This window comes from Poecile atricapillus, chromosome 7, assembly GCF_030490865.1.
Source record: "Poecile atricapillus isolate bPoeAtr1 chromosome 7, bPoeAtr1.hap1, whole genome shotgun sequence".
NCBI classification, from domain to species: Eukaryota; Metazoa; Chordata; class Aves; order Passeriformes; family Paridae; genus Poecile; species Poecile atricapillus.
The window spans coordinates 16127374-16141963 of NC_081255.1; the positions used below are offsets into that span (position 1 = coordinate 16127374).

Below are 14590 nucleotides of genomic sequence, written 5' to 3' on the forward strand. Positions count from 1 at the left end.
ATTTGCAGTACATGCAGAAACAAAAGAAGGAACAAAGTGCTGTTTGAACATGTCGACATAAAATCCTAAGAAAAATGAATGTGAAAGAGAGAAAAGAGTTGGGACAGACATACCCAAGCATTCACTTCTGAAAACATTTCATTATTTTCTGTTTTTCTCCTAGCCCAGTGCTAATTACAGAAATTCAACCTCTTCTCAACTGTCTGTCTCTGCTAATAAAACAAAAAGTAATTAGCGGACTGCCACACTTGCTCCATTATAGACGATTGGGAGAGAAATTGCTAATTGATAGTGAGAATCTTCTGTGAGAATTTCTTTTAAAGGAAATCAGAATTTGACAAAAACAATCTATAAAGTTTTTTTTGTTATGGTTGTAAAGGACATCAAATTAGAACAGGTTTTCATTATTGATTCTTACATATTATTTTGCCATTTTTAATGAAAAGTTGCAATATTCAAATCAGCACATTGTAAAGTTACAGACAAAATTCAACACTAATAATGCCTTTTATTTTGTGCAGTTTTGCATTAGTTCTACATTTTATTTGGAGCTGCTTAGGGGAATTATCTATTCGCTTTCCTTTTTTTCTGCTCATTTCACCAGCTAGTAAATGAAGTCTGCATAGATAGGATTGTTATTTCATAAATTTGTAAGAATGAATTAAAGCTCATTCTGCAACAATTGCTATTTGTCATTCTTGTAATGAATTCTCATGCAAAGTAGTTTCAACTATCACTATATGGTAATTGTTTACTAACAATTAGGTCTCAGCTGAGCATCAGTTCAAATGCTGTCCTATAGCAGTCACTCCTGGCCTCTGCAGGGGATTTGTTCTCCTGGGAGCACTGAGTCTGCTCCCCTTTGCTGCTCTGCCTGGGTGTCTACCCTTCTTCCCTGGGTCTGGCCACACAGGCACTTTCAGAATTGAGGTGATGGGAAGAATAATTGCTTTGGCGATATGTTTTTCTCCATCTCTCCCAAGGATCCACAATATTGCTCATCCTTTGAAAACCCAGTGCTGCTGCACCTATTTTTAATGTGGATTCACGCTACTGATGTGGATTCATGCTGCTGCTCTCTTGCATGAACATGCACAGAGCTGTTCTCCATGTAGATAAAGCACATGGTGTGAATTGACACCAAGTGAGGTTTGAAGTTTACAAAGTAAATGCAGCATGGAGATGACTCTTCACAAGAGTCTTGGTTAATTGTTGATGAAATTATAGGCAAGTTGTTCTACTCAGCTCAGGTTGCTTTCAGACATTGAACACTGAGTTCCCTTGAGTACATGTGGAGGTGACTGGAAATTGAATCTGAAACTGTACCCGGCTCCTTGTTGGATATTGAAAATAAATAGAAGGCAAGATAACCACAGTGGAAAATGCTGTTTCTTTATTCCTTTCTGCCATCTCCAATAATTACTTAGGAAAATTCCCATGGGGTTGGTTTTTCTGGGTTTTTGTTGGGGTTTTTTTTGTGTTATATGTGTTTTAACTGCAGGAGACTTGTTTTCCAAAAAGGGAGAACGTAAAACATTCAGTATTGCAAAACTCTGCCATCATAGGAGTTCTTCATGGAATTGTCAGTCATACACAGAAAATACATGTTTAAGAAATTTTCCTTTTTGTATCATAGCAGCTTTGTTAATCTTTCAGTCAGTGGATGTACCTGGCAGTGAAAGGAAGAAAGGGAAAGCAGGCAGTGGAAGAGGCTGTGCTCAGGGAAGGCATGGTCCTGGAGCCCACACTGGCACAGGAATACACTGCTGTGCAGCTCCACTGGGGCTTGGTGCTGGGCTAGCTGCACTTTGGTCACTGATCTTCCGCTTTTCCCAGGGTAGAAAAGTGGGTTTTCTGCCCAGGAAGGAGGAAGCAATAATTTTTGTCCTGTTACAGCACAAGCCCCCTGACACAGCTTGATCTGACTGATGAGGGGTTCTTTTATCCATGCAATTAGAACAAAAGAAAAAAGAGAAAGCATTATTTTTCTAAGCTGGTATTTCAGAAGCTGGCAGTACATTTAAGAAAAGGTTTAACTTCCTTCGATGTCATGAGTTATGTTGCTGCTTTTCTTGCTGATATTTATTATTTGGATGGAGATAGGTAAAACAATCCCTAAGGAAATGTGGAAGTGGGTTTTTATCTCTGACACGAAGGATTCACAGGGTTAGAACTATTTTGTTCACATGAATCTCACTCTTCAATGGACACAGCAGCTGCTGCACAAATTCGTACAGGCAAGCTGATAAAGGATGAAAGTAATTTTAGCTGAAATATAATGTGAGAGTACTAGAGGGAAAGACTCACAAGGATGAGGGGTTAATCATTGCAGGACTGAATTGAGGTTCCAAGATATAAAAATTGCTTTTCTGTTTGATTTTGAGAGGTCTGCAGCTTTCCAAATTCTGGTCACAGGAGGATGTCCCTTAGTAGATGGTTCTCATTAGAATTTGTTGAAAATTTCTTTGAGGGAACTGTTTTTCATTGACAAATTTCATTTAATCAAAATAGATCTCAAGTCCCTGCTGTGTCTGATTCAGAGTGTCCTGGGATGAACACTGAAGGTCTACCCTGAAACGGTTGGGCATTAATGAGACTGACTATTGCCAGTGATGAGGAAATAGTTATTCTGTCACAGAGAAGTTTAAGCATGGAAAAGTTTTCCAGTTTAGACTGATAATCAAAATTCTAAAAACGTGTGGAATTAACACATTTAAAGAAAAAAATATTATTTGGGTGAATCAAATCTGTTTCAATCTTTTTGCAACATATTTTGGTTTTGACCTTTTCATTCCAATTAACTTGGATTGCAAAATTAACTTGGATTTTCAAGTTAAATGGAGCCATTGCATTCCATGTTGTCAAACAGCACATATTGGTAATTCTGAAACTCTTTTCCACATGATTTTTAGAACACCATTCTTTGCTGAAAAGTGTGCTTTCCTAGAACTACTCTCATTTCTGACAAATGCACCTTTCCAAAAATGGGAGACTTGATTCTAGAGATGATGGTGCTCCTGTTGGCTTGCTCTCAGAAAATAAAAACTTAAAACCACTGCAAACTGCAGTGTAATGTTACTTGATGAATTTTATCATCAAACCACCAGATCTGAGTGACTTAATTGGTACCTGCTATAGAAATTTCTTTGGAACTGAAGGGTATGGCTTGTGGAAATGGGTCAAATAAATCTACATCTGCCTGACACATCTGGTGATGCTGTTCCAGCAGCTGCAGAACCACTGGGAAAGCTGAAGGATTTAATTTTCCAGAACAGTACTTATAAGAGAGAGGCAAGAGCTTTGGGTGTTAAGAAATGAAATATGATGTGATATTCAGCACGTATTTAAAGCTAGTTGTAGAACCTCTATATGTGATTGGACTGTTTACACAGGGGAGTTAGTTCATCTGCTTTCACAGCTATCATTCATTTTGGAGATCTGCAGTACAATGATACAATTTGCCATACATGGCTGATTATGAAGCTGTTTCCCAGAGTCCTCAATGCTCAAGGCATGTGGAATCGTATTTGTTTTCTTAGGAAAGATGATCATGATCAGCACTTTTATTGGTGTATGTGCCCACCTACTGCATAAAGGTCCACTTTGTAGTTCCAAGAACTGACAGAATGCTTTAGTGAGATAAGGAAATATAACCATTCCTCTGGGGTGGTTGACAGGGAAAAAAAAACACAGTTACCTCAGGGAGCCTTCTGAAAATTCTTGATTTATTCTGCCTTTCCCCTCTCAAAGACATGGGATACAAAATTGCATCATTCAGGGTCCCTTGATAAGTACCAGTTTCCCACTCCCAAACACCCAGTTTAGCTATATAGATCAAAGATACATTAATTGGCAGTGAAGAACTTAGGGGGAGGAAAAATAGATTTGAGTAGGCTAGGAATTAATGCATTGGATAACATTCCTAAAGGATCCCTTATAGTGCTCTTATCTCCTGCCGTGCCCTCCTGATAAGTGGCTAATGGATTCTCAGCTTTTTTCTCCCCCTTCATCGCTGGCTACTCACAACTGCCCAAGGTTGCTGGAGTGTACTACACGAACAAGATCTGTCTTGCAGACTTTGACCCCAAAGTCAGGTGCTTTGAGGTCTCTCTGCCAGGAAGAGTAGCCATGCCCTTGGTGCTGGGGAAGTGTCTCTGTAAGCCTGTGTCATCAGGCTGCTGTGGCTTCAGCACACGCTGTGGGGCCCTTCCTGCTGCCCAGCTGCTGCCTCTGCATTTCCGTACTTGCAGCCCCTGCCTCGATGCTCCCCAAGTGCCAGCTCAGCTCTGCTTGACACCATGGCAGCATTATGTTGTCCTTTGTAGAGAGGATCCAAGCTGTTGCAGGAAATAAAGCATTTATCCCATAAGCTTGTCTTGCATAGGCTGGAGACCTTCTGCCTTTAATTTGAGCTCCATTATTTACTGACATTAGCCTGCACTTTTGATTATAATGACAATTTATCTCAAGATTGTCTGATGAAATTTCTTGAGGTATAACAAAATATCTGAAATACTTCACTGACATACTGAGACCCGCAATGGCATAGAACTATCCAGTCCCTTTTTTAAATTTATTTTTTCAATATAGATTTCTTAAGCCATATGTGAATGGTTGCCTGCTTTTCAGAGCCTGGAGTTTTTAGCATCTTTGAATCTTCTGTGTGTTATCCCTCAAAGTACCACTAGTAAGCCCTCCATTCATTAGGACTTTTAAGTCTCGGACTCAGTAAAAAAGGTTAGGTGGGTTTTTTCCCCCATAATTCAAACAATTCATAGATGTAATATTTGAGTCCTTCAAACTGCTTTCTGGAAGCTGTATTAGACTCTGAAACAAATAGTAGTTCATTAGCTCATGTATGTTAGTTTAGTTGTAATGTTTTAAAAAGGCTATCAGCTATCATGCAATACAGTTTTGCATTGATCCAGTATCTGAAGACTTGTTAAGTAACATCCCATCTGCTAACCTGTATCTCTGGAGTCATTTAAGCAGCTAATGTGAGTGAATCAAATCTTTCCATCTCTACTATATCAATATTTTGGAAGCTTTTTCTTTTCACAAATTTGTTCTTTAAAACAAAAAGTCTCAAGGTTTTATTCCTGAGATTGTACCACATTGCCTGATAAACCACTTCCCCTAATGTTCTTAATCCTACCAGCCTCCAGCAGAAGTAATAATTAGATAGAAAGGATAATTTAGGCTACACATTTAATGTTCTGGTAAGTCGGTGTTCAACGAGACATGAGGAGGAGGCAGCCTTTCCATAGACTTTGGTGTCCTGAAGGTTGGACGCACAGAAACGCCTCTCAGAGGAGATTTTATTTGTCTGCATGCTCTCACATTGCAGCTCTTGACACATTATTATGAGCACTGTGTCAGACAACCTGTGCAGCGTCCGCTGCTTTTTGCTTTGGAGATCTGGGCACATCTAAATTATTGTACAGGGGCTAGAAAACATACATTTTCATTTCCACAGGCAAGAGCTATGCAGCATATAGATTGCATGGACCAGAAAGATCTCCCTTTAGTCAAGTCAATTTTTGCTAGTTCCCTTTGAGAATAAATCCTAAATTGTGTATGCCTCACCCAGATTATCATAATGCTCTTGCCCTCTACAATAAAATTAGCTTTTTAATGTTGTCGACTCATGTAGATACACAGGTGGGCACAAATAGAATCCTTCCTGAACCATCTTGCATTTATTCACAGCTTCGGGGTTTTTTTCACAAGAATCCTAATCAATAGAACCTAATCAAGAAAGCAGCAGCTTCAACTGTACATTAAATAACAGCTCAGACATTCATAAATGTTTCTCCAACAAGAAGGCAAATTTATGTCTTCAATACTTATCAGGAAGAATTTTGAACAGAGAAAGAAAGCTTCTGCAGGAAGATGATTAATGCCAAAATTGAAAACATACTATAGTATAAAATAGTAGACCTTTTGTTTACCATTTGAGCATACCAGTAAAAATATTTCAGAGAGAGTCAACCAAATTAATGGCAAAGCACAATTGTCAATGCATTGTAACCCTCTCACAGGTATCTCAGAGGAATAATAGTTGTTTATCTCTTTGCTGTGGTCAGAATATTAGAAATCATGAAGTCAAAGGCAAATTTCGTAATCAAATAGCATTTTGAGAGCTATTTTATTTACAAATCCTGTGCAGTAAAGAACCAAAGCTAAAATAAGTCTCCATCTTTTGGGGAAGCAAGATGGCATTCTGCTAAATGCTAGAATTTTATCATTTGAAGGGGGAAAAAGGCAAAAAGAAAGCAGCCAGTGAGACCTACAAATATAAAAGCATTTGAGATCTCAGAAGGAGTTTAAATCAATGCACTGCCACAGTTACAGCACAGATGAAAGAGCCTGCTGTCTCAATTGCCAGGAAACTACTTAGAAACTCTCACTTTGATTTTTTTTTTTTGGTAGTCCGTTACATTACCACTAAATGCAATATACGGAGACATCACTGCTTTGATGTTGTACAGCTACAACAAATGGAAACTAATATGGTAGAGCAGTCAAGCTATGTGATTTGCATTTGTATATACAAATATATACCCATCAATCTTCTTACTTCTAGACCGTGTATCACTGCCACCCATCTGCCTCCTTACTGATACTTCTGTTTTCATAAAAGTGACAATTATTTTACACACATATCCTGGAGAGAGATACATACATTTCAGAGGGGTGTAAAAATTAAAATTTTCTCCAAGCTATTGTCTCCCAGAACAAATTCCTCACTTGCAAAGCCTTCTAAGAGTGCTTTGAAACAATTTCAAATTGGAGCACAACAGCTGCCAGACATTACAGGATTTTTGTTCACATGGATCTTGTCACACCAAGAATACTTACCCTTTTCTTGCAAAACAACATATTATTGAACAGGCTAGATTCTCTAACCTGCTGCAGTCTTTTGAGGTTATCTAGCAGTGTATGAGATTATATGCAATTCCTTTTGTTGGGTAAAAGTAGTGTAGGGAAAAACTGACACAGCCATGTCTAGATCTGCATCTCCTCTGTGGCCTCTGCTGAAATCCCAGCTATTGATGGAATAGAAATAATGCAGGTAGGGACTGGGGTTCATTTTTGGCTCCATCTTCCCCATCATCACCTGTCCATCTGGAATTTTGCCATATAATAGTAAGTTTATGTAAAAACAGAAGGTCTTGGGGTAAGAGAGACTGCCCAGCCTGAGGAGGACTTCACTGTTTCCTCTTCTAGTCTTACAGAAAAAGATTTCTCCTCTACAAGATCTCCCAAAGGGAAAATGCACTGAACAGGAATTGCTTAACTGGGTGATCTGGCTGGAAATGCCTCAGGCCCTCTGTCCAAATTCTGCATGGATGGCACAGGTCTTCCACACAGTCCCTCAGGATATGCCAAAGTTTGGATAGTAACAACTTCCATTTTTGTTGAGAGTGAAACAGAAATTAATTTAATGTCTGGGTATTTTCCCCATTGCTTCTAGAAACGACAGGCTCTGGACAAAACTGAAAGGTCTTACACAGACAGAGCTCTCAAAGAGTGCAGGGGATTTGCCTCAGAAATTGGCATCTCTTTGTTGTGTAATGATTCTGCTAATAGCAAAGGCATTTACAATGCTCTGGGACTGATGTGGAAGTACTTGTCACCAGTAGTGAACTTTTCTTCATAATATGTGAATTAAAAGTTTCAGATTTGTTTGAATATTTAATTAAAATCTTGTAACCTGTAAGAATTATTTTACATGATAATTATCTTCTTACAATTTACTCCAGTTCCTCAAGTAAAACTTGTAATGTCTCTAATTCCTGTGACAAAGTTAAACTCAGTTTTTATGTTTATTTCATAATAGAACAGATTGGTCATTTATTTTTAAAGATGTCAGCAGGGACTTCTGTGGGTCTCTCCCATCATTGCATTTTGCAGAACAGTTTTACTTACAGCCTTAACCTGTGATTCATTTTGCATCCCCATTCCCCAATCAGATAATTTGGTGTATGTTTACCAGTAGCCAAGTAGGTATCATGTCTTTTATTAGCTCAGGCATTTCTGTATAGATTAGAATTGTAATTTACAGTTGCAACTTATACTGAGCAGTTTTAGATTTCAGAATACCGAGAGCACAGTGTAATTGATCATACATTGCATATTGGCCCAGGTGTCTCTTTTGGGATGTAAGGGACAGTCATTGGAGTCTGGATCTGGGAGAAAAGGCAGGAGATACAATGCTAAAAATTAAATCATAGCAGTTCTACTACTAAAATAGTAATAGTAGTAGTAGTAGCAGCAGTAGACAGAGCCAGGCAATGCAGTGAAACCAAGCTTGTGCAAACTTACCTCCCTGCATATTTGTGCAATAAGAATAATACATGTTGCCTGCCTAAGCAGGAAAAATGCAGCACCTTTCTCATCCAGTCCAAATTCTAGTCCAAAGCTAGAGACCAACACAAGCAAAACAGCAGGACAGCACTTGTCAGAAGTAGAGCTGACAGCTTTGTTGTGACCTGGACTTCACTCTGCCCCATAGGATGCTCCACAGGGCCAGTCTCTCATCTTCCACAGCAGATACTTTCTGCTTAAATGTTTCAGGTGAAAGGCTGGGTCAGTGAACAGCTGAATGTTAATTTACTCATTAAACAGATCCACTTGGATTATTTAGGATTAAGGGATATTAAACAGGTGCCATCCCTGCTGTGCAAAGTCCCAGCACTGCTGCTTGCCAAACAGTGGCTGACAAACCACACGAGCAATGGGTCCAGTTTCGTGCACTTGGCCATAAGCAGCCTCTGTTGGCCACGGGGTACAGAGCACTGCTCTGGCACAGCACAACAGGGCTGTGTTCTCACTTGTGAAGTCTCAGTGCTGTTCAGGCTTTTGCTTCAAGGTCCAAAGGTAAGCACGTTGTGCTGTGCCCGGTGGGTACCAGGCTGATGCTGAGGAGAGGGGCTGGGCAGGCAGGGCTGGTTGCAGTTCCTGCTGCTGCTCCGTGGGTGTGCGAGGCATGGGCACGGTGTACGCAGCACTTCTCGCCTCTGTCTCCTCCTGAGGTGCTTTAATAAGACATTACATGAGAGGTGGTAGCAGTGTTTTGGATAGAGCAATATTTGGGCTGCAGCAGAGGGGGCTCAGGCTCAGCACTGAGCTTGGCAGGGAGGCAGGTGCCTGTTCCCAGTGCAAGCAGCTGGAGCAAAGCTGGAGGCGTTAATGAGGTGTGGAGATGGGCCGCTTCAGTTCTTCTGGGATTCTTCCGGATGCCTGAGTGAGTCTCACCTGGTCTGTTGCCCTGGCACTTCTCTTGTGCTGAAAGGAGGACACAATGTCATTTAAACTGGTGATTCAGAGGCAGCCAGGTATGATGCTAAAAACCTCTCTCTGTGGTGTAGAAATTGTCATGGCTGATGGGTTAGGGCAACCTTTTATCGTGACTTTGTTCACCACCTTTTAAAATGCAGCTTCTACGCTGATTGATGGAAGATACTGTAAGCCTAAAATACAAATCTCACCATCTGATTTGTGCAACATAAGCTCAGAATTTTGGAATTTGCCAAAAACATGGCAAAACTATTTCAGTTGGTTTTGTATGTGTTAATGTTTGAAGCCTTCTTGTTCTAGGAAAGGCCCATAAACATAAGCACTTGCTTTTATCCCAGTGAAATCAGTGAAAGACGTATCTTTGGCTAATTATCCACACCATTGGGCACCAGAGTCATAAGGTTTCTACAGAAGAGGAGGATTGTTTGAGACCACTTGTTTGTTCTAAGCCTTTCCATGTCATGTAACATTTTTCTTTAGTGCAGAGATTCACATTTTTCTTAAATTGCATTTTGCCTTCAGTTCTGGAACTTTCTTGGCTTTCCAGGGAAGACAAATTGTGCACTGCATATAGAATCACAAGGATCAAATAGTTATCTCTTAGTGTGTTATTATCTTCCATACATTTTTCTATTATTGCAGTTCATAACACTGCACCACAAGCTGGAAAACAGTAAAAGCCTCTTTATTTATAGGGTTATTATAGGTATCCTCATGTGTATCTCATGTGTATACATCCTGTCAAAATATTTCAGGATTTTGACAAAAGTGTCTGAACTTGTTTCAAGTGACATGACGTGGCTTTTAACTGCATTTTTTTTACAGTTTTAGTATTTTTAAGAGTAGATAATAAAAGTGTTAACCATGCATTAAAAAACCTGGAGAGTTCCTTGCTCTACAAAAAAGATTTAATAAGCATCAGTGGAATTTTGCAGTTAAATAACCTGTATGGGAAGTAATTATGATACTGTCTATAATTGCCATCAAAAAAAAACAAACAAAAAAAACCACCCATAAAAACCCAGTCTTGAAACCCCTGGAAGTTATAACAGACCTAATTAATGCCCACACTGTTTCTCCAGAGAAACAGATTTTTTTGTAATGTAAATGCACCGCATAGAGAATGTTATTGTGCTTGTTTTATAATTTGCCCTTATTTTTTTCCTGTTCATCAGTAGTACATGGTATTTCCCAATGTGATATGTACCTGTCTTCAGAAATGTATTGTCATTTCTGAAATGGGGAAAACAATAGTATATTTCCTGTGCTTTTTAAGTGCTGATGTCAATTATGATCTAAAGTGTGTTTCCACATCCAAGAAGCGTGGATGTGTTTGTGCATGTCCGTGTGCACCAATTCATGCTCTAAAGTAGGTGGCTGTTTCATTGTTGTGTTCACTATGTGTGCATGGAGTCAAGGTATAATCAGGAGCATTCCTTTCAGCTTTTACAATAAAAGCTGAATCAGAGACTGAAAACACTGACACATCTGGAATTTCAGAGCATTTCCAGGGACTGATAATTAATGACACTCAATCAACCCTGCAACTCGTCACTGATGGCTGATTAGAGTTTAGCTAATGAGAAGGTATTCAGACAACAGTCAGGGATTTTTTTTATTCAGTTGTCAGTTTGGATGGGGATCTCTGTGGGCTTAAGCCCAAGCTGATAGCCCCAACATGCTCTAGAAGAACCCATGTCAATGGTTAGGCTATTTTCTTCTGTCAGTAGTTTTGTGTTTACATGTTAAGCTCTGCAGGTAAGGGATCACTATATATATTTATATATTTATAAAGCTATATTGCTATCTGTGCTTCTCAAGTACCTAAAATAAAGCGGCCTGGCCTCCCAGTTGCACTGAGTGGCAGAAGGGGATTGTTCTGTTCTGTGCCTGACAATGCTCACCTCATACTAACAGGTCAGGTTAATGAGTGCTGCTTGCTGAAACACTTCCACTGAATCCAGAGTCATCTCAGGGCTATCCAGTGGAATGACAGGAAACAATGGGCACTAACTGAAGCAAAGGAAATTACATTTAAACATAAGAAAAATATAAATATAAGAAAAATGCTGCAAGGGAGGTTGAACACTGAACCAGGTTCCCCAGAGAGGTCTAGTCTCTGTTTTTGGAGATATTCAAATCCTGACTGGATACAGTGTTGGGTAGCCTCCTGTAGTTGACCCTTCTCTGAGCTGGAGGTTGAACAAGATCTCAAGAAAAGCTTTCCAGTCTCAGCAAGTCTGTGGTTCTGTGATTTGCTAGGTTGGGACCTAACTGGTTATGCCTGTGCTTTTTGAACAGAGCAAGCTGGGAGATAGCACTGGGTGTCTGCAGGCAAAGCTCTGAGCACAGCTGGTGCTTTGCCAGTGTGCTGGTGTGCTCAGCAGCAGCTCCCCAGCAGGCACATCTGGGGCTGGCCTTGCAGGTTTATCTCTGAACAGCCCTTGGGTCTTGTCCAAGGGCTGCTGCTGGGAAATCTGGGCATAACTGTTGTTAGTGAGCCCTTTCTTTCCTGAACTGCAGTGGTGATATCATGACATAGGATTAAGCAGACAATAATCCTGAATTCTTGTAGTTCTTTCCCAGTGGGGTTGCAGGAAGGGTCACCTGATAATCAGTAAATCCAAAGAGTTTGCTAATTCCATGTGCTTCTCTGCCAAGATGGTGCTGATAACTGACTTGGATTTCATAGGTGTGCAGTGCAATCCAAAATCAAGATTTCACTGTTATTGATGACTACTGCACTGGACTGCGAGCTCTTCTGTACCTGAAAAGCATTGAGGAACTTGAAGACTGGAATGGACAGAGTCCTGCGACCATTTGTCATCAGAAAGGAAAACCAGTACCTAGAATTGCTGATCTGATGGGAAAGGTATGTTGTTTTATTGCCATTCCTGTATAATAACACTGTCCTGGTTTTGAATGTAATTCCATAATCATTGTATGCAGTTTCTGCTACTTACCTTGATTAATCACTGCTGCTGTCACAATTAGTCACCAAGTCATTTTCCTTCTGAATATTAACATATATGTAGGCAGCTTAAGAAGACAAACGTGAAATGACTTGATATGGGCTAACATTTTTCCTATAAATGTGATAGCTTCACGTGATTCATAACATCATGCCTTTAAAAATAAAGTGTAGGACGTAAAATTACAAATGCATTAACAAGTTCTGGAACTGCTTGTTTTAATGAAACTCAAGTCCAGATTGATCCCAGTATTGTGGCAGAAGTTCCTAGGTGTTTCAGCCAGGGTGCAACATTCAGGAGACATGGAAAACCCCTCTTGCACTGGCTCTGACCAGCTGAGACAGGTAGTCACAGACCAGCTGTCAGCTGGAATACAAGATCAGGTAGGAGTGCTCCTTCAATCACCATACCTGAGCATCATGTGGTCTTTCATGTGTGCTGCTGCCTGAACCCTCTGCAAGACAGGGAAGTTCTAGGTGAGGATTGGTGACACCAGACAATTTAATAAATTCTGCAAGATCATTTAAACCTAGAAAGTCTGTGATAAAATAGGAATGTAAATGATGGTCAGCATGAAATCCTAACCTCTGGACTGTCTTTCCTCTCTGCTCTAGTAGTCCCCTGCTACAAAAGCATTTTTGGAGATTTTTGACAGATGCAATGGGTTGCAGCTGCCCCAGCCCTGCTCACCCCTCCACCAGGGCACCTGCTGATCCATGCTGAGAAGCAGGGAGGTGTAACTGGCTTCCTGCTGATGCCTGGCTGCCTCCTGCTCTAAGCAAAATACCTGCACAGCAGGGAGGCCAAGCTTTTGTTTCTGGTTACTAGAGGGGATCACTTTGAAGACTGATTTCAGTTATACATCATGCCTATTGATTATCCTTCCAAAAATCTGATGTACAACGGTTGAAAATGTTGTAAAAAGTAAAGAATTACAAAAGAATAGGATTCGGAGTGTCAAACGCCTCCAAATCTCTGCTTATCATTGCTGATGACTGGAATTTAGCAGGAGATTAGAGATTCCTATATTGTTGTTGTTCTCTGTGGAGCTCTGAAAATTATAACATTACCTTCAAGGAGGAAAGACAATCCTATTCCTAAAGCTCTGGATAATACACTGCTTAAAAATAAACCAAGATGTAAGCAGTTTCATTTTCATCTACTTATGTTAAGCAGTTAAACCGGGCTCAGAGGGTTATAGCTAAACTTCTTTCCTTTAACACCTGTGGAAACCTACACAGCATTTTCAACTCGTGTTACAGATTTGTTGTAATTCTTTAAAGCTGCATTCAGTGTTCTGTCTTTGTATTACCTTTGTATTTTACTAAACAGACAACCATTGTCAAAGATGTTTCTCATGTCCTTTTAAATGAGGAAAAAAAATTGTAATTTTTAGGTTTTATTGCTTGTCATTACATCAATAATTAACTTTAAAGAGGTTGCATGAAAATATGCTTTAAGGAAGCATTTAATAATTCAAAGGAATCTTAACTTGAAACAGGTCACATGAAAAAGAGTAAAAACAAAGCCCTATGTAATCTTGTGTGGCTGGCTCTGTTAGATATTGAAAAGACATACAGAATAAAATTGATTATGTATTCATATTTGCACTGAATTATAGCATTGTAATGTTGCTACTAAATAATAGCATTTAAAGTTAAGCAGGCTGCATCACTGATAAGCTATTGATACATATTAGGCATAAGCTGAGGATGGCTGTTTGTCCAGGAATGAACATTCAAGGGAAAAGGAAGAAAAATAATATAACTCTGGTAACTGGAAACACCGTGATAAATGATCCTACTAGGGGCAATCAAATACAAAGACTTGATATCATTAATATTTATAATATCCTAATTAGCAAGACTGTGCCTAAGCAGTGTTATTAGTGTAACTAATTATGTTATCATAAACTAAGTTTGCAGTATTGTAGGAATCAGTATTCTTACTTTCATAAATTATTATCAATATTGGATTTCATGTACTTGTGCCTAGTAAATTTAGTTAAGTACTGTGGTTTCATCTCAATTTAAACACAAATATCTAACTTGCTTGGCAGCAAGTCATAACACACATTTGTGAGTCTCTTTCTAAAATTAATTCACTAAAAAGCATGTCCTTACTCTCTGTTTAGAACAGAGAAAATAACCTATTGATAAATTCTCAACCATAAAATAATGTGTGAGAATGTATATGTTATATATGAAGTAAAATGTGACAGTCAAAATGCTGCCTTATAGAAACAAGGAGGTGTCCCAATTTGCGTTGGTATATACCACGAGATGAAATGCAGTTTCTTCAGTAAGACCTCATGA

The 14590-nt window shown here is 39.4% G+C and overlaps 1 protein-coding gene across 1 annotated transcript in view; it reads left to right on the plus strand.

Moving 5' to 3' along the window:
- The window catches only part of DPYD (dihydropyrimidine dehydrogenase), a 345166-nt gene that overhangs the window by 288232 nt on the left and 42344 nt on the right, over positions 1-14590 (plus strand). Inside the window, exon 20 of the mRNA XM_058842999.1 lies at positions 11996-12175. Coding sequence (XP_058698982.1) covers positions 11996-12175 — 180 coding nt within the window. The remainder of the gene's footprint in view (positions 1-11995; positions 12176-14590) is intronic.